Raw genomic sequence first — 20245 nt, 5'->3', positions numbered from 1 at the left:
TCACACTACGTCCCAGTAGAAAGGAGAACACTCAACTAATCTAGGCAGCTCTGATGTTGGGGAATTCACTGCCCAGATCAAAGGGAGATGACCGGGCTCTCTCCAAAAGCACAGGGACCCACAGTTGACCGCCCCCCTCTCCCCCCAAAAAAGCAGCTGATACTCGTATTGTTCTGCAGAGGCTCATGTAATAGAAGAGACGTTTATTATTTTTTAAAGAGAATTCATACAGCCATTGATTATACAGAGCCATTTCGCAGTGCTCTTTTCTTTCCACTTAATCAAAATACACCATGATAAGGATAAGAATGCTGCAACAAGATTCTTGGTTCATCACCTAGGGTACAAATACACACATAATTGTTTGACACTTTATTGAACACAAAGCAAGATGAAGCATCTTTGCTTTTGTCCTACACAGCTGAAGCAGGAGCCCAGGGAGCCGGAGACTGTACAGCTTTCCTTGGAGGGGAAGATGCACGCCCTTCTAGTCTCGTCTTGTTGTGGGAAGATTAACCCATGTTCTGTCTGTTGCCATAACCCCTAGGATGAGTGTCCTTCCAGTCATCCCACTCCCGGGCTCTGTGTAGTGCTTTCTCATCATCCTCTTCCTCCTTTTGTTCCTGATCTTCCTGCTGCTGAGCTGCTTTTTTGAACTCTGCTGAAGTGGGAAAATGAGAAAGTGGGGTGAGAAATTAACACTGGTAGGTTAAGAAGCCATCAGGCGTCTCCGCTCCATTCTGAATACAACCACAGAAAATGAGAACAAGGTGGCTGTCTACCCTGTGCCCAGCGGAAGTGGGTAGAGTACTTGTATTACTTAACACATCACATCACGTGTTAAATAGCAGTAAGAAAGAATGGTTTTCAGGAGAAGTCAAGAACATGTCAAAGTTGTCCCTCAGAATGAAATTCTATTTTGGGAAAAAAATCCTTGCGAAAATGGCCAAAACAACAACAACAAAAAAAAACCTAAACAAACAAAACCTCAGAAAACCAAAAATACTAAGGTAAAAAAAAATTATGATTTTATGATTTGTGATTTGCTAGGGAGGTGGGACTAGAGGTGACTTTTCCTCCTCCATTCATTTTCTTTATTATAGTCATCTAGTTTTTTGTTTGTGTAAAATTGAAAATCATGGGGCAGCTGGGTCTACTGGAAAAGAATACCTTATGTGTTATTTTGCACATGCTTGCAACAGGTCCAAATGGCATTTGCCCACCGTATACACCCAAAAGAAATTAAACTAACTGCTACATTTCCCTTTTGCATTTATTTTTTCCTTGGTAAGGCAAAGCAGCATTTTTCCTGGCTACCCTGAGATTGCTCATGAGAAATAATCTTATTACTGTGATAAGAAATGAAATACGTGAGGATCTAATCTGTCTCAACAGCTTAAAAGTCTTGTGTTCTTAAAAAAAAATCCTTTTATTAGAAAACAAAACAGATACAGGAGCCCCCCACCCCCCCAACACACTTAGTAAGTTTTAAAAAGGCAAATAACTCTTTTAAGTCTCCATCCATCCCAGAAGGCTCTCCATGTGCCTCATTCAAATCACAACTGTCTCTTCTCCCTCCACAAGTAACCACTATATGACCTTTCACAGTAATAACCTCCTAGAGTTTATTATAGCTTTATTACCCAAGTGTGTATCCTTAGACACCACAGTTGCCTTTTTACATTCATTTTTTATTCAATGGTTTTTAGTAAATGTACAGAGTTGTGCAATCATCATCCCAAACTAATTTTTAGAAATTTCTATCACCCCCAAAAGATTCTTCGTGCCCATTTATAGTCACTCCCCCGCCCCCTTCTCCCAGCGCTTGGCAATCTCTAATGTACCTCTGCATACAAGTTGCTGCTGTTTTGTTTAGTTGCTCTTGAGTTGATTCTGACTCATGTCAAGCCTATGTGTTACAGAGTAGAATTGCCCCAAAGGGTTTTCTTGGCTGTAATCTTAACAAAAGCAGATCCCCAGGCCTATCTTCCAGGGTACCACTGGGTGGGTTTGAACCACCAACCTTTAGCTTAGCAGTCAAGCACAAACTGTTTGCTCCACCTAGGGACTTCTGTCTCCACAGATTTGCCTTTTCTAGACATTTCAAATAAATGGGATTCATACAATACGTGGTCTTTTGCGACTGGCTTTTCACTTAGCATGTTTTTGAGGTTAATCTTGCCCACTTGAAAATATTTCGCATCTTTTTTTTTTGATCTACAGGTTCCCTCTCCATCCTTCTTTTCTTCCAAGTTATCTGTTAAAGAAGATGGGGCACCTGACCTGTAGTTAGTTGCCCAAAGCCTGGATTTTGCTGACTACATAGTCCTAATGCAGTCCCAAGACCATCTTCTGTATTTCCTGCAGACTGGCAGCTGGATATAGAGACTTGATCTGACTTGTCTGATCCCTTTAGCATTATAGCTGGTGCTGTGTTCCTTGATCAGGAGGCATATAATATCTGTGTCTCATCTGTTGTGATGTTAATAACAGCTACTGATGATCCATGCCCAGAGCCACTAATTTACTGGGGGAGGGGGGTTCAAAATCATGATACTCTTAATTTTATAATTTCTTTTTTTATTTAGTTATCCAGTAGAAAAGACATATGCTTGATTCTCTTTATTTGCCACTTCTCAAGATAGTAAATTCGTTCCCTATCATCTTTTGAAGTTGAACAGTTTATTTTTGTTTTTAAATATAATTTTGAACTCATGGATTTAAACATATTTGATGGGTTTCAATCAACTGCAATTATTCTTCTAGAATATTTAAATAAACACTTTAATTTTAGAATAGTTTTAGATTTACAAAAAAATTAAGATAGTTCAGAGTTCCCATGTACTCTGTACCCAGTTTCCTCTATTGTCAGGAGCTTACATTACCATGGTTTCTGTGTCACAACTAATGAACCAACCCTGATACATTATTAGCAACTAAAGTCCATACTTTATTTGGATTTCCTGTTCTTTACCAAATGTCCTTCTGATCTGGGATCTCATCCAGGATACAACACTACATTTAATTGTCATATCTCCTTAGTCTCCTTTAGTCTGTGACAGTTTCTCAGAGTGGCCTTGACAGTTTTGAGGAGTGGCTGCTGCGTATTTTGCAGACTGTCCCTAGATTTGGGTTTGTCTGATATTTTTTTCATCAGTAGACTGGGGTTATGGATTTTGGGAAAGGTCACCACAGAGGTGAAGTGCCCTTCTCATCACATCACAGCAAGGGTACACGATATCGACATGACTTATCAGTGATGATGTTAACCGTCATCACCTAGCTAAGGTAGTGTTCGTTGTTGAGTTCCCAAATGTAAAGTTACTCCCCACCCTCCTTTCTACTGTGTAGTCTTTGGTAGTCACTATGTATATACCAAAAAAACGAAACCCAATGCCGTCGAGTCAATTCTGACTCATAGCGACCCTATAGGACAGAGTAGAACTTCCCCATAGAGTTTCCAAGGAGTGCCTGGTGGATTTGAATCGCTGACCTCTTGGTTAGCAGCTGTAACACTTAATTGCTACGCCACCAGGGTTTCTGTCCCTATGCATTGCCCAACATCAATTCTTTAGAATTCTTCTTTATGACAGATTTGTCTTATCTCACCATGTATATATTCAATCATTTATATCACTATGAATGCATGGATATTTATTTATTTGGTTGAGTTATAAGCCAATACTATGTTATTCATTTTGTTGCTCAATTTCTTCCAGCTTTGGCCATTGAGAGTTCTTTCAACTGGCTCTTGTGCCCATCTGATGTACCACAAACTTTTTTTTTTTATCTCTTGTTTTCCAGCACTAGAAGGTGCTGCTGGCTCATCTTGTACATTCCCTGCCCCAGCCCCAGAATCAGCCATTTAAAGCAAGCATCTAAAAACCTGGATCTAAAAACCAAGATCCAGGCGCTGGATATGTTCGTTGCTATTGGCAATTATCCTTTTAGAAGCTCAAACTGTCTCATCTTCGGCCAGTGGGAACACTTTCAAACTGGCTCCAGAATCCTTTTGATATGACCCTAGCAGTCTTTGAAGCTTTTCCCCTATCTTGTATGACAAGAGTTTTCAAGCTCATCTTGTACATTTCCTGCCCCTGACTTGGAATTAGCTATTTCTCCAAGTTGTTCCAGTTTTCTTTTAATGGGAACGGTATTTCAATACCACAATCTGGGTACTAGGCATGCTCATTACTACTGAGCTGGTCATTGTTTCTAAGCCTTTACAGTGAACACAGCAAAGATGTGTGTGTTTAAATTTCTCATGAGCCTTTTCAAGACTATTGGGTTTTTTTTAACAATTTGCATGAATTACATCGGTATTCCTCTACACTAAACGTCCTAGTTTCCAAAGAAAGAGGACAGAATTAGAAAATCTCAAATTCATTTACATTATCCTATATTACACAGTTATTACACAGCCTCAGAACAATACTAATACTACCAGCAATATAATTATTGAGCAGTTAAATTTTTTGCATATATTTTCCCCATAAAATGGAGAACATTTTTAACAAATAGTTGTACTTTACGTTATGAGCGCTGAACATATAAGCATTACATACCATACTCTCTTCCTTTTAACCCTTGTTTAGTCTTAGTTATACAAGTTAATTGTATGCTCAATGTTCACCACCAGTCCTTCTGTCAATGTGTCTCTCATCCTTTTGGTTATCGGAAGCTCATTCCCTAGTAAAGTCCTCAGGAAGGGCTCAAGGGAACAACATTCCCCGAGTTCCTGCATTTTGATAAACGTGTGTGCCCTTTACACTTGAAAGTCAGTTTTGCCAGATATATCCTTGGATAATCTTTTTCCCTCTTGAGTACCTTAAATAACTATTACTCCTTTTTCTTATGGCATAAAGTGTTGGTGTTGAAAAGCATGACGGTCAATTTTCTTTCCTTTATAAACCACCTGATGTTTCTGCTGGAGCTCTGGTGGCTCAGTGGTTAAATGTTCAGCTACTAACAAAAAGGTCATTAGTTTGAATCCACCAGCTGCTCCTTAGAAAACCTGTGGGGCAGTTCTACTCTGTCTTACAGGGTTGCTATGACTCCGAATCCACTCAATGGCAATGGGTTTGCTTTGCTTTGGATGTTTCTGCTGAGATGCTCAATGCATTTTTTTCCTTTAAAGTCTACTAATTTTATTAGAATGTGTGGAAATTTTTAGGTACACAGTGTTTTTTGTCAAATCAGGAAATTTTTTTTATTTCATTATGTAAAGTTTTCATAATTATAGTTTTAAGCACTTACACATATGGTCTACTATGCCAGGAATGATGTTGCATTCATCGTCAAAAAAAAATTTCAAGATCTATCCTGAAGTACAACGCTGTCAGCGATAGGATAATATCCATACACCTACAAGGAAGACCAGATAATATGACTGCTATTCAAATTTACACACCAACCACTAAGGTTAAAGAAGAAGAAATGGAAGACTTTTTACCAACTTCTGCAGTTTGAAATTGATTAAACATGCAATCAAGATGCACTGATAATTACTCGTGGCTGGAATGCAAAAGTTGGAAACAAAGAAGGATCAGTAGTTGGAAAATACGGCCTTGAGGACAGAAACAATGCCAAAGATCACATGACAGAATTTTGCAAGACCAATAGCTTCTTCATTGGAAATAACCTTTTTTTCCTTAAATTTTTATTCCACTTTAAGTGAAAGTTTACAAATCAAGTCAGTCTTTCATACAAAAACTTATATACACCTTGCTGTATACTCCTAGCTGCACTCCCCTAATGAGACAGCACACTCCTCCTCTCTACCCTGTATTTCCGTGTCCATTCAGCCAGCTTCTGTCCCCCTCTGCCTTCACATCTCCCCTCCAGACAGGAGCTGCCCACATAATCTCTAGCGTCTACTTGATCCACGAAGCTCACTACTCACCAGTATCATTTTCTATCTTATAGCCCAGTCCAATCCCTGTCTGAAGAGTTGGCTTTGGAAATGGTTCATCTTGGGCTAACAGAAGGCCTGGGGACCATGACCTCCGGGGTCCTTCTAGTCTCAGCCAGACCACTAAGTCTGGTCTTTTTATGAGAATCTGAGGTCTGCATCCCACTGCTCCTTCAGGAGTTCTCTGTTGTGTTCCCTGTCAGGGCAGTCATCAGTTGTAGCCGGGCACCACCTAGTTCTTCTGGTCTCAGGCTGATGTAGTCTCTGGTTTATGTGGCCCTTTCTGTCTCTTGGGCTCATAATTACCTGTGTCCTTGGTCTTCTTCATTCTCCTTTGGTCCTGGTGGGTTGAGACCAATTGATGCATCTTAGATGGCTGCTTGCTAGCATTTAAGACCCCAGATGCCACTCTCCAAAGTGGGATGCAGAATGTTTTCTTAACAGGTTTTATTATGCCAATTGACTTAGATGTCCCCTGAAACCATGGTCCCCAGTCCCCTGCCCTTGCTACTCTGGCCTTCGAAGCGTTCAGTTTATTCGGGAAATTTCTTTGCTTTTTGTTTAGTTCAGTTGTGCTGACCTTTCCCGTATTGTATCTTTCCCTTCACCTAAATTAGTTCTTGTCTACTATCTAATTAGTGGATCTCCCTCTCACTCCCTCCCTCCATTCCCCATCTTGTAACATTCGAAGAATATTTTCTTCTCAGTTTAAACTATTTCTTGAGTTCTTATAATAGTGGTCTCATACAATATTTATCCTTTTGGAACTAATTTCACTCAGCATAATGCCTTCCAGATACCTCCATGTTATGAAATGTTTCATGGATTCATCATTGTTCTTCATTGATGCGTAGTATCCCACTGTGTGAATATACCATAGTTTATTTATCCACTCATCCGTTGATGGGCACCTTGGTTGCTTCCATCTTTTTGCTATTGTAAACAGTGTTGCAGTAAACACGGGTATGCATATATCTGTTCATGTAAAGGCTCTTATTTCTCTAGGATGTATTCCAAGGAGTGGGATTGGTGGATCATATGGTAATTCTATTTCTAGCTTTTCAAGGAAGCAACAAATCGATTTCCAAAGCGGTTGTACCATCTTACATTCCGACAAGCAGTGTGTAAGTGTTCCAGTCTCTCCACAACCTCTCCAGCATTTATGATTTTATGTTTTTTGGATTAATGCCAGCCTTGTTGGAGTGAGATGGAATCTCATTGTAGTTTTGATTTGCATTTCTCTAATGGCTAATGATCGTAAGCATTTCCTCATGTATCTGTTAGCTACCTGAATGTCTTCTTTAGTGAAGTGCCCCTTCATAACCTTTGCCCATTTTTAATTTGGGTTATTTGTCTTTTTGTAGTTGAGTTTTTGCAGTAACATGTAGATTTTAGAGATCAGCTGCTGATCGGAAATGTTATAGCTAAAAAGTTTCCCAGTCTGTAGGTAATCTTTTTACTGTTTTGGTGAAGTCTCTGGATGAGCACAAGTATTTGACTTTTAGGAGCTCCCAGTTTTTTTTTTAGTGATCTAGTTTCTCTTCTGGTGTTTGTACATTTCTAGTAATGTTTTGTATGCTGTTTATGCCATGTATTAGGGCTCCTAGCATCCTCCCTATTTTTTCTTCCCTGACCTTTACTGTTTTAGATTTTATATTTAGGTCTTTGATCCATTTTGAGTTGGTTTTTGGGCAGGGTGTGAGGTATGTGTCATGTTTCATTTTTTTTGCAGATGGATATCCAGTTATGCCAGCACCACTTGTTAAAGAGGCTGTCTTTTCCCCACTTTGGGCCTTTGTCAAATATCAGCTGCTCACATGAGGATGGATTTTTGTCTGGATTTTCAATTCTGTTCCATTGGTCTATGTACCTGTTGTTGTACCAGTACTAGGCTGTTCTGACTACTGTGGTGGTATATCAGGTTCTAAAGTCAGGTAGTGTGAGGCCTCCCACTTTGTTCTTCTTTTTCAGTAATGCTTTACTTATCTGGGGCCTCTTTCCCTTCCATATGAAGTTGGTGATTTGTTTCTCCACCTTATTTGGATCGGAATTGCACTGTATCTATAAATTCCTTTGGGCAGAATAGACATTTTTACAGTGTTGAATCTTCCTATCCACGAGCAAGATATGTTTTTCCACTTATGTAGTTCCATTTTGGTTTCTTGCAGTAGTTTTCTTTGTATAGGTGTTTTACGTCTCTGGTTACATTTATTCCTAAGTATTTTATCTTCTGAGAGGCTATTGTAAATGGTATTGATTTGGTGATTTCCTCTTCGACCCTTTTTCGGTATAGAGGAATCCAACTGATTTATGTATGCTTATCTTGTATCCTGATACTCTGCTAAACTCTTCTATTAGTTTCAGTAGTTTTCTTGGAAATTCTTCAGGGTTTTCTGTGCATAAGATCACGTCATCTGCAAATAGAGATACTTTTACTTCTTCTTTGCCAATTTGGACGCACTTTATTTCTTTATCTAGCCTAAAATCCCTGGCTGGGACCTCCAGCACAATGTTGAATAAGAGTGGTGATAAAGGGCATCCTTGTCTGGTACCCATTCTCAACGGGAATGCTTTCAGTCTGTCTCCGTTTAGGATGATGTTGGCTGTTGGCTTTGTATAAATGCCCTTTATTATGTTGAGGAATTATCCTTCTCCTATTTTGCTCAGAGTTTTTTATCATGAATGGGTGTTGGACTTTGACAAATGCCTTTTCTGCATGAACTGGTAAGTTCACGTGGCTCTTGTCTTTTATTTATGTGATGGATTACATTGATTGTTTTTCTAATGTTGAACCATCCCTGCATACGTGGTATGAATCCCACTTGGTTGTGGTGAATTATTTTTTCGGTATGTTGCTGAATTCTATCGGCTACAATTTTGTTGAGGATTTTTGCATCTAAATTCATGAGGGATATTGGTCTGTATTTTCTTTTTTTGTGGTGTCTGTACCTGGTTTTGGTATCAGGGTTATGCTGGCTTCATAAGATGAGTTTGGGAGTATTCCATCCTTTTCTATGCTCTGAAATACGTTTAGTAGTAGTGGTGTTAACTCTTGTCTGACAGTGTGGTAGAACTCTGCAGTGAAGTCATCCGGACCTGGGCTTTTTTTTTGTTGGGAGTTTTTAAATTACTTTTTCAGTCTCTTCTTTTGGTATGGGTTTATTTACTTTTACCTCTGTAGTGTATTTCTAGAAATTTGTCCGTTTCCTCTAGGTTTTCAAATTTGTTAGCGTACAACTTTTCACAGTACTCTGTTATGATTCTTTTAATTTCATTTGGGTTTGTTGTGATAATGCCCATCTCATTTCTCATTCGGTTATTTGCTTCCCCTCCTGTTTTTCTTTTTTCAGTCTGGCCAATGGTTTATCAATTCTGTTAATTGCTTCAAAGAACCAACTTTTGGTCTTGTTAACTCTTTCAATTGTTTTTGTTTTCTATTTAATTCTGCTCTAATTTTTACTATTTGCTTTCTTCTGGTGCCTAAAGGTTTTGTTTGTTGCTCTCTTGCTATTTGTTCAAGTTGTAGGGATGATTCTTTGATTTTGGTCCTTTCTTATTTTTGGATGTGTGCATTTATTGATATAAATTGACTTGAGTGCTGCTTTTGCTGTATCCCAAAGGTTCTGATAGAAAGTGTTTTCATTCTCATTGGATTCTATGAATTTCTTATTTTGTCATTAATTTGTTCTACAATCAATCGTTTTTGAGCAAGGTGTTCAGTTTCCATGTTTTTGATTTCTTTTCCCTGATTTTTCTGTTATTGACTTCTAGTTTCATGGCTTCATGGTCAAACGCTTTGTAATATTTTGATGTTTTGGATTGCTTTATGGCCTAATATGTGGTCTCTTGTACAGAACATTCCATGCGCGTTGGAAACGAACGTATACGTGGATGCTGCTGGGTGGTGTGTCCTGTAAATGTCTATGAGGTCAAGTTGGTTAATTGTGGGATTTAGCTCTTCCGTGTCTTTATTGAGGTTCTTCTGGATGTTCTATTCTTCACTGAAAATGGTGTGTTGAAGCCTCCTACTATTACTGTGGAGCTATCTATCTCACTTTTCAATGCCGTTAAGAGTTATGTTTTATGTCTCTTGAAGCCCTATCGTTGGGTGCATAAATATTTAATATGGTAATACCCTCCTCGTATATTATCCCTTTAATCATTATACAGTTTCCTTCCTTATCCTTTGTGGTAGATTTAAGTTTCAAGTCTGTTTTGTCAAAAATTAGTATAGCCACTCCTGCTCTTTTTTAATTGTTGTTTGCTTGATATATATTTTTCCACCCTTTGAGTTTTAGTTTGTGTCTTTAAGTCTAAGGTGTGTCTTTTTTAGGCAGCATACAGACGGAGCGTGTTTTTTTTTTTTTAATCCATTCTGCCACTGTCTCTTTATTGGTGCATTTAATCCATTTACATTCAGCGTGATTATAGACAGGTATGAGTTTAGTTGCTGTCATTTCGATGCCTTTTTTGTGTGTTGTTGACAGTTTCCTTTTCCAATTATTTTTTTGTGTGTTGAGTAGTTTTTCTTTGTAAATTGGGTGCTCCTCTTTTTCAGTGCAGTTGATTTTGTTTTTGCTGAGTCTTTATGTTTTTCTTGTTTTTTATTTTGATGTGTAGGATTGTTAGTCTTCCTTGTGGTTACCTTAATATTTACCCCTATTTTTCTAAGTTTAAACCCAACTTATACCATATTGCCTTGATTTCCTCTCCATATGGAAGATCTATGCCTACTTTACTTAGTCCCTCTTTATTGATTTCATATTGTCATCTTTTACATAATGACATCACTGATTCCCTGTTTTAAGCGTTTTTTAAATCTTGATTTATTTTTGTGATTTCCCTATCTGGGTTGATATCCGGTTACTCTGTCCTGTATTCTAGTGTTGGGTTGATATCTGATACTATTTTCTAACCAGAGCATTCCCTTTAGTATTTCTTGTAGTTTCGGTTTGGTTTTTGCAAATTCCCTAAGCTTCTGTTTATCTGGAAATGTCTTAATTTCACCTTCATATTTGAGAGACAGTTTTGCTGGATATATGATTCTTAGCTGGCAATTTTTCTCCTCCAACGCTTTGTATATGTCATCCCATTGCCTTCTTGCCTGCATTGTTTCTGCCGAGTAGTCCAAACTTATTGATTCTCCTTTGTAGGTGACTTTTCACTTATACCTGGCCGCTCTTAAAATTTTCTCTTTATATTGTTTTTGGCAAGTTTGATTATAATATGTCTTGGTGACTTTCTTTTGGGATCTACTTGTATGGGGTTCAATGAGCATCTTGGACAGGTATCTTCTCATTTTTCATGGTGTCAGGGAAGTTTTCTGCCAACAAATCTTCAACAAGTCTCTATTTTTTGTCATTCCTCCCCGTTCTGGTACTCCAATCACTTGTACGTTATTGTTCTTGATAGTATCCCACATTGATTCTTAAGGTTTCTTCATTTTTTAAAATTCTTTTATCTGATTTTTCTTCAAATATATTGTTGCCAAGTGTTTACAATCTCACTAATTCTGCTCCTCCTTCTATTGAGTTGTCTAATTCTGTAATTATATTGTTAATCTTCTGAATTTCTGATTACTGTGTCTCTACGGATTCTTGCAGCTTATTAAATTTTTCATTATGTTCTTAAATAACCTTTTTAATTTCTTCAACTGCTTTAGTTGTGTTTTCCTTGGCTTGTTCTGTGTTTTGCCTCATCTTGTTCCTGATGTCTTGAAGATTTCTGTATATTAATCGTTTGTATTCTAAATCTCGTAATTCCAGGAATACATCTTCATATGGGAAAGTCCTTGATTCTTTGTTTTGGGAGTTTGTTGAAGCAATCATGGTCTGCTTCTTTATGTGACTTGGTATAGACTGTTGTCTCCGAGTCATCTATAAGTTATTGTATTAATTTATGTTTGCTCACTGTGTCCTAGTTTCTTGCTTTGTTTTGTTTTGATATATCCAAATAGGCTATTAGAGTGAGCTAACTTGAGTACTGGAGCCTTTGAAGCACTAATGTTCTGGTACCAGACAGCTAGAGCTATTACCAGGTATAGGAGCCTAGGAGTCCATTCACTATTCTCGTATAGATTCAGCTCAGGTGTCCTGACTGTTGGTCACCTAGTGTGTGGTGTGGGCTCTCACCTACTATCTTAGAGGAGCAGTGGTGACTGCTGTATGCACAAATTTCTGGTAGCAGCAGGGGGTCACACTCTGAAGAAGGCAGGGGGCTGACAACCTTCCCCCGAGTGTCTGAGTAGGGCATGTCCCTGTTCTGTAGAGCACTGTGGCAGGTGGGCTCTGCAGCCATACCATAGGTACCCAATTCTTTTACCTGTAAGGACTGGTAAAAAAAAAAAAAAAAAGTAGGCACTGCTTATTCCTGGAGCCATTTTGCAGGTGGCTACATGGCGTGGTTGGGGCATCCAGTCCTCAGGCCCCTGCTGTGGGTAGGTAAAGGCCCTGTTTAGTAGGCAGAGTGGTATCAAACGTTCAAAAGCTGCCTCTCCACCGTGCGGCTGAAACAGTTACACTCTGGCCTCAAACAGATTTGCCCTTGCAATGTAACAGCCAGATCCGATCTGGTGTACTGGAGCCACCTGGATCCATGGAGGAGTGAAAGACAAAGTCTATGGGTCGCTTGTGCCTGGACTGGAGCCACTTCTGCTCTAAGTCTGCAGATTAGGGGAGTCAACAGAGTATTTTCCTCCATTTGTTAATTTGTTCCTTTTCCAAGGCCAGGACAATGGCTCAGGGAGTACACCGGGACCTATCTCAGGCCCAGGGAAATCAACTGTTATTGAAGCCAGCTAAGGCAGAGGGAGGAGGGATCAGATAGACAGGAGACAGTTCTTTCAAGAGGAGGAAATACTAGATTGGTGCGGTAAAACAGACAAAATCACTTATGCCGAGAGGAGAGTGCTGTTTTATCTCAGATTCCAGAGGTGTGTGTAGCCTGTGTGCGCTGGCTAGGTCCCTGCCGAGACTGCCCCAGGGGTTTAGGGCTGTGTCCTGTGCTTGCCTTCTTTTGCTGAAGCTTCTGTGTCCTAAACTCCACCACCAGCCCCGCTGCCGTCACACCAGGGGATCAGGGGTGCCAGCACACTGGCTGCCTTCCTTCGTTGAAGCAGCCGCGTCCTAAATGCCACAGCTAGCCCCACTGCAGTCACACTACAGGGTCAGGGGTGCACCACTTTGCTTGCCTTCTTTCGCTAAAGCGGCCATGTCCCAGAAAACTACCATCAACCCCACTGCAGTCGTGCCAAGGAATTGGATTTGAGGCGCTGCCACAGGCTCGGCAACTCCTTGCTGCTTCAGCACCATTCCTCCCTCCCCTGTTACTCAGTCTGATTTATTGACTTTGATGCTCAGGGTTCCTAGCCTGTAATATACATAATTGATTCACTTGTTTTCTCGGGTCTTTGTTTTAAGAGGGACCACCAGAAGCGTCTGACTACTCTGCCATCTTGGCCCCACCTCCGCAAATACCTTTTTACAACAACATAAATGGCGACTATACACATGGGCCTCAATGAATGAAATACACAGGAATCAAATAAACTATACCTGTGGAGACAACGGAAAAGCTCAATATCATCAGTCAGAACAAGGCCAGGGCCAACTGCGGAACAGACCATCAACTGCTCATTTTTAAGTTCAAGTTGAAGAAAAACAGAACAAGTCCACGAGAGCCAAAGTACGACCTTGAGTATATCCCATCTGTATTTACAGACCATCTCAAGAATAGATTTGACACACTGAACACTAATGACCGAAAACCAGACGAGTTGTATAATGACATCAAGGACATCATACATGAAGAAAGCAAGGGGTCATTCAAAAGACAGGAAAGAAAGAAAAGACCAATATGGGTGTCAAAAGAGACTCTGAAACTTGCTCTTGAATGTTGAGTATCTAAAGCAAAAGGAAGAAATGATGAAGTAAAAGCTGAACAGAAGATTTCAAAAGGCAGCTTGAGAAGACAAAGTAAAGAATTATAACGACAGGAGCAAAGACCGCGAGTTAGAAAACCAAAAGGGAAGAACACGCTCGGCATTTCTCAAGCTGAAAGAGCTAAAGAAAAAATTCAAGCCTCGAGTTGCAATACTGAAGGATTTTATGGGGAAAATATTAAACGATGCAGCAAGCATCAAAAGAAGATGGAGGAATACACAGATTCACCATACCAAAAAGAACCGGTCAATGTTCAATAAGTTTAGGAGGTAGCGTATGATCAGGAACTGAGGTACTGAAGGAAGAAGTCCAAGCTGCACTGAAGACACTGGCGAAAAACAAGGCTCCAGGAATTGACGGAATACCAATTGAGGTATTTCAACAAATGTATGCAGCACTGGAAGCTCATGCGTCTAAGCCAACAAATTTGGAAGACAGCTAACTGGCCAACCGACTGGGAAGAGATCCATACTTCATGCCTGTTCCAAAAAACGTGACCTAGCTGAATGCGGGAATCATCGAACAATACCATTAATATCACACGCAAGTAAAATTCTGAAGATCATTCAAAAGTGGCTGCAGCAGTACAATGACATGGAACTGCCAGAAATTCAAACTGGAAGTGGAGCGAGGGATCTCACTGCTGATGGTAGATGGATCCTGGCTGAAGGCAGAGTACACCAGAAAGATGTTTACTTCTGTTTTATTAACTATGCAAAGGCATTCGATTGTGTGGATCTTAGCAAATTATGGATAACATTGCAAAGAATGGAAATTAAAAAAAAATTACAGAACACTTAATTGTGCTCATGAGGAACCTGTACATAGATGAAGAGGCAGTCATTCAAACAGAACAAGGGGGATGCTGCGTGGTTTAAAGTCAGGAAAGGTGTGCCTCAGGGCTGTATTCTTTCACCATACCTATTTAATCTGCATGGTGAGCAAATAATACAAGAAGCTGAACTACATAAAGAACCGGGCATCTGGATTGGAGGAAGACTCATTAACAACCTGCGTTACGCAGATGACACAACCTTGCTTGCTGAAGTGAAGAGGATTTGAAGCACTTACTGATGTAGATCAAAGTCCATAGCCTTCAGTATGGATTACACCTCGACATAAAGAAAACAAAAATCTTTGCAACTGGACCAATAAGCAACACCATGATAAACAGAGAAAAGATTGGTTTTCAAGGATCTCATTTTACTTGGCTCCACAATCAGCGTCCATGGAAGCATCAGTAAGGAAATCAGATGATGCATTGCACCGGGCAAATTTGCTGCAAAGACCTCTTTAAAGTGTTAAAAAGCAAAGATATCACCTTGAAGACTAAGGTGCACCTGACCCAAGCCATGGTGTTTTCAATTGTTTCATATGCATGCAAAAGCTGGACAATGAATAAGGAATACCTAGGAACTGATGCCTTTGAATTATGGTGCTGGTGAAGAATACTAAATATATCATGGACTGCCAAAAGAATGAACAAATCTGTATTGGAAGAAGTACAGCCAGAATGCTCCTTCCAAGGAGCAAGGATGGAGAGACTACATCTCATATACTTTGGACATGTTATCAGGAGGGATCAATTCCTGGAGAAGGACATCATGCTTGGTAAAGTAGAGGGTCACCGAAAAAGAAGATCTTCAATGAGATGGAATGACACAAGTGGCTGCAACAATGGGCTCAAGCATAACAAGTATTGTGAGGATGGCACAGGGTCGGGTAGTGTTTTGTTCTGTTGTACAAAGGGTTGCTATGATTCGGAACAGACTCGACAGCACGTATCAACAACAAAGTGTATTGTGGTTTTCGGTATATTCAAAGTTGTGCAACCATCACAATCTATTCATTTTTATATAAGATTTCTTGAACTTTAAGAAAGAAGCATGGTTCAGAGTGGCTTTTCTAACGTCACAGAGGACACTTTCTGCTGTTCTCATGTAGGTTGCAGACATATAATGGCTTGATTGATTAGAGTTCCTGGTTCTGTTCTCCTCCATTTTTATCTGGGCTTTTTCTTTCCTTCTTTTCTACTGTCCCTGTCCTGCTCAATTTCATTTCTACTCTCAGCAATTTCTGCTCAATGTGAGACCCTGTCCTGAAAGGGAGACCTCGTGGGTCAGTTTGAAGATTTCATTAGGGACTGGACTGATCTATCCCTTTCAGACCTTCTTTCTTATCATTGGTCCTTTGTACTCACCCAGTATTTACTGAAAGGTAAAACCACTCCTAGTTTCAGCTGCTATTGTTAAATTGGACTGCCATACTTTCTAGTAAAAAGCTGTTAATGGCTTTGGATTTTTCCTGTTCTCAGGTCTGTCAGTTCCTCGGGGATATAACTGTCATCTAGCATTGTTGAAAATACTGTGGGTTTTTTTTTTTTTTTTAGTTTCCGAGTCTCACATACGTGTAGAAAAGTACACAAGCCTAAGTAAGCTTCATGAATTTTCACATACTGAACACATGATAAAAAAACATTACTAACTGCCGAGAAGTTCCCTCAAATTCCATTCATGATCCCCCACTACGAGTGACTGCTGTCCTGAATTCTAACCAGCATATATCTTTTACCTGTTTTTGAACTTTATATGAATGGAATCATAAAGTATAAACTCTTTCGTGTCTGGCATTTTTCACTCATAATTATGTTTGCAAAGTTCATCTATATTTGTCACTTATAGTGGAAGAACTACAGTGAGTTTAACTTTTTTGCCATACAGTATACCAACATATGAATATACCTAAACTTATTTATCCATTCAATTATTTAGGGACATTTAGGTAGTTTCCATCTGAGCTACTACAAATAATGCTGCTATGAGCATTCTTACACATGTGTTTTGTGGACACACGGCCTCATTCCTTTTGGGTATATACCCAGGAGTGAAGCAGCCAGGTTATGGGGGTATACATATGTCCAGCTTTTGGGCATCACTATCACCATCACTCTGAGATTTCCCACCATTATTTCCTTTCTTGTATCCCCCCACCCCAAGTTCTTAAAGTAGAACTGTAGGCAACAGATTTTATCTTTCTTCTTTGCTAATATGAATACTGAAAGTTATACACTTCCTTCTAAGCACTATGTCAGTTGTATCCCACAAATTTTGATGTTGTATTTTCATTGCCATTCAGTTTAAAATATCTTCTAATTTCCCTTGTGATTTCTTCTTTGACTCATGGGTTATTTAGAAGTGTGTTAGACTTATTTTATGCCCCTGTGTATGGTCTATCTTGGTAAACATACTATGTGTACTTGAGGTGCTATTTTGCAGCTGTTGGATATAGTTGTTCTACAAATGTCAAATAGGTAAAAATAGGTGACTTACAGTGTTTTTAGATCTTCTGGGCCCTTACTGATTTTTTGTTCAGTAGTTCTATCACTTGCTAAGAGGATTAAAGTCTCTAACCATGATTGTAATTTGTCTGTTTCTCCATTTAATTCTATCCATTCTTCATGTAACTTGAAGCTTGTTATTAGGCACAAATACATTTATAAGTACTGTCTTTCTGAAAAACTGCCCCTTCTATCACTATGATATGTTACTTCTTATATTTAAGTCTACTTTACCTAATACTACTATCGCTGTTCCAGTTTTCTTATACTGTTAGCATGTTATATATATTTTCAATCTTTTTACTTTCAACTAATCTACATCTTTATATTTAAAATGCGTCTCTTGCATACAGCATGAAGCTCTTGCATACAGACAGCATACAGTTGGGTTGCTGATTTATAAATCAATCTCTGGTTTCTAATTTGAGAGTTTATTCCATTTACATTTAAGGGTTTGGATATACCAGTCTGCCAACTGTTTTTTGTTCTTCTCATCTATTTTTTGTTCCTCTGCTCTTTTTTTCTTGCCTTCTTCCCTTTTAATTTGTCATCTTTTTAGCTATGTTGCTTTGCATTCCTTTTTTAAGTGGCTGCGGTAGGGAATACAATATTCATTCTTAACTTCTCAGTCTACTTAAGAATTAATATTGTACCATATGGTAGGGAGCCTAAAAGATGGCCCCCAATGATCCCTGCCCCCTAGTATTCATGCCCTTATGTAGTCCCCTTCCCATACTGGATCAGGGTTGGTCTGTGTGACCATTACATTATGGAAGAAGAGATGGCATGCCACCTTCAACTTTAAAAAGTTATAAGAGACACTGAGGCCTCCATCTTGGTCATGAGAACTCAGGTGAGTATTCTGGGAAAAGGAGGCTGTTAAGTTGGGATCACCCCTGTGTAGAGGCTCACATGGTGAGGCCTCCAGTCAACAGCCACATGAGTGAGCTTGGAAGCAGATCACCCAGCCTTAGTCAACAGCTTGACTGCAACCTCATAAAAGACCCTGAGCTAGAGCCACCCAGTTACTTTTGGATTCCTTACTATCAGAAACCATGTGACATAATAAATATTTGTTGTTCTAAGCTGTTAAGCTTTGGAGTAGTTTGTAACACAGCAATAATTAATAGAGACGGCTTCACATAAAATGTAAGAATCTTAGAAACATATAGTTCCATTTATCCCTGTTCTTTTTGCTATAGCCATCAGATGTATTACATTCATTGTATTGACTGAACTGTGTCTCCCCAAAATACGTGTTGGAATACTAATCCTTATACCTGTGGCCGGGGGCCTGGTGGTGCAGTGGTTAAACGTTTGGCTGCTAACCAAAAGGTCAGCAGTTTGAATCCACCATCCACTCCTTTGAAACCCTATAGGGCAGTTCTTCTCCATCCTATAGGATTGCTATGAGTCAGAATTGACTCGACTGCAATGGGTTTGGTTTTGGTTTTTTTTTTTTTTTGGTTATACCTGTGCATGCAAAATAATCTGATCTAATATAATGCAATCACCTCCCACAATGCAATCTAATGCAATGGGATCAGTCAGTTGAGGTCCTACTAGTGTAAGGTAGATCCCAAACCTAATCACTTCGGAGTTATATAAAGAACAGCACAATTGCAGCACTGTTTACATAGCAAAAAGATGGATGCAACCAAGGTGCCCATCAATGGATGAATGGATAGATAAATTATGGTATATTCACACAACGGAATACTATGTATCAATGAACAACAATGATGAATCCAAGAGACATTTCATAACATGGAGGAACCTGGAAGGCATTATGCTGAGTGAAATTAGTCAGTTGCAAAAGGACAAATATTGTATAACACCACTATTATAAGAATGTGAGAAACAGTTTAAACAGAGAAGAAAATATTCTTTGATGGTTACGAGAAGGGGGAGGGAGGCACGGAAGGAGGGGGATTTTACTAACTAGATACTAGATAAGAACTATTTTAGGTGAAGGGAAAGAGAACACACAATACAGGAGAGGTCAGCACGATGGGACTAAACTAAAAGCAAAGAAGTTTCCTGAATAAACTGAATGCTTCGAAGGCCTGCATAGCAGGAGCGGGGGTTTGAAGACCATGGTTTCAGGGACATCTAAGTCAAATGGCATAATAAAATCTATTAAGAAAACATTTTGCATCCCACTTTGGAGAGCGGCATCTGGGGTCTTAAACGCTAGCAAGTGGCCATCTAAGATGCATCAATTGGTCTCAACTCACCTGGAGCAAAGGAGAATGAAGGAGACCAAGGACACAAGGTAATTATGAGCCCAAGAGACAGAAAGGGCCACATAAACCAGAGACTACATCAGCTTGAGACCAGGAGAACTAGATGGTGCCCAGCCACAACCAATGACTACCCTGACAGGGAACACAACAGAGAACCTCTGAGGGAGTAGGAGAGCAGTGGGATGCAGATCCCAAATTCTTGTAAAAAGACCAGACTTAATGCTCCGACTGAGACTAGAAGGACCCCAGAGGTCATGGTCCCCAGACCTTCTGTTAGCCCAAGACAGGAACCATTCCCAAATCCAACTCTTCAGACAGGGATTGGACTGGAGCATGGGATAGAAAATGATACTGGTGAAAAGTGAGCTCCTTGGATCAAGTAGACACATAAGACTATGTGGGCAGCTCCTGTCTGGAGAAGAGATGAGAGGGCAGAGGGGGTAGGAAGCTGGCCGAATGGACACAAAAATAGAGAGTGGGGAGGAGGTGTGTGCTGTCTCATTAGAGGGAGAGCAACTAGGGGTATATAGAAAGCTGTATGTAAGTTTTTGTATGAGAGACTGACTCGGTTTATAAACTTTCACTGAAAGCACAATAAAAATTAAAAAAAAAATTTACAGCCTTGGGAACCCCATAGGGCAGTTCTATTTTGTCCTATAGGGTTGCTAGGAGTTGGAATTGGACTAGATGGCAAGGGGTTTAGGAGCTAAAATAGACAAAGACGGCTCTTCCCCAAGAGCCACACCCTAAATTTGGACTTCTAGCCTCTTGAACTATGAGAAAGTGAATTTCTGTTCTTTAAAGCACCTAC

General features: G+C 39.6%; 1 protein-coding gene across 4 annotated transcripts in view; it reads right to left on the bottom strand.

The window, feature by feature from the left end:
- Positions 1 to 168: 168 nt before the first annotated feature.
- IGBP1 (immunoglobulin binding protein 1) overlaps positions 169 to 20245 on the bottom strand; it is a 56801-nt gene continuing 36724 nt past the window's right edge. For 2 of the 4 annotated variants that reach the window (XM_064278510.1, XM_010592733.3), the window contains one exon: positions 169 to 658. In XM_064278510.1, the coding sequence (XP_064134580.1) occupies positions 513 to 658 (146 nt within the window). In that variant the 3' untranslated portion in view covers positions 169 to 512. Of the gene's footprint in view, positions 662 to 20245 lie in introns of all 4 variants that reach the window. The other 2 variants (XM_064278509.1, XM_003412738.4) reach the window with 1 other exon arrangement.

The sequence above is a fragment of the Loxodonta africana genome, chromosome X (genome assembly GCF_030014295.1).
Source record: "Loxodonta africana isolate mLoxAfr1 chromosome X, mLoxAfr1.hap2, whole genome shotgun sequence".
NCBI lineage: Eukaryota > Metazoa > Chordata > Mammalia > Proboscidea > Elephantidae > Loxodonta > Loxodonta africana.
Note: the sequence above shows the minus strand (reverse complement) of the source record. Positions and strands in the feature narration are given on the sequence as shown.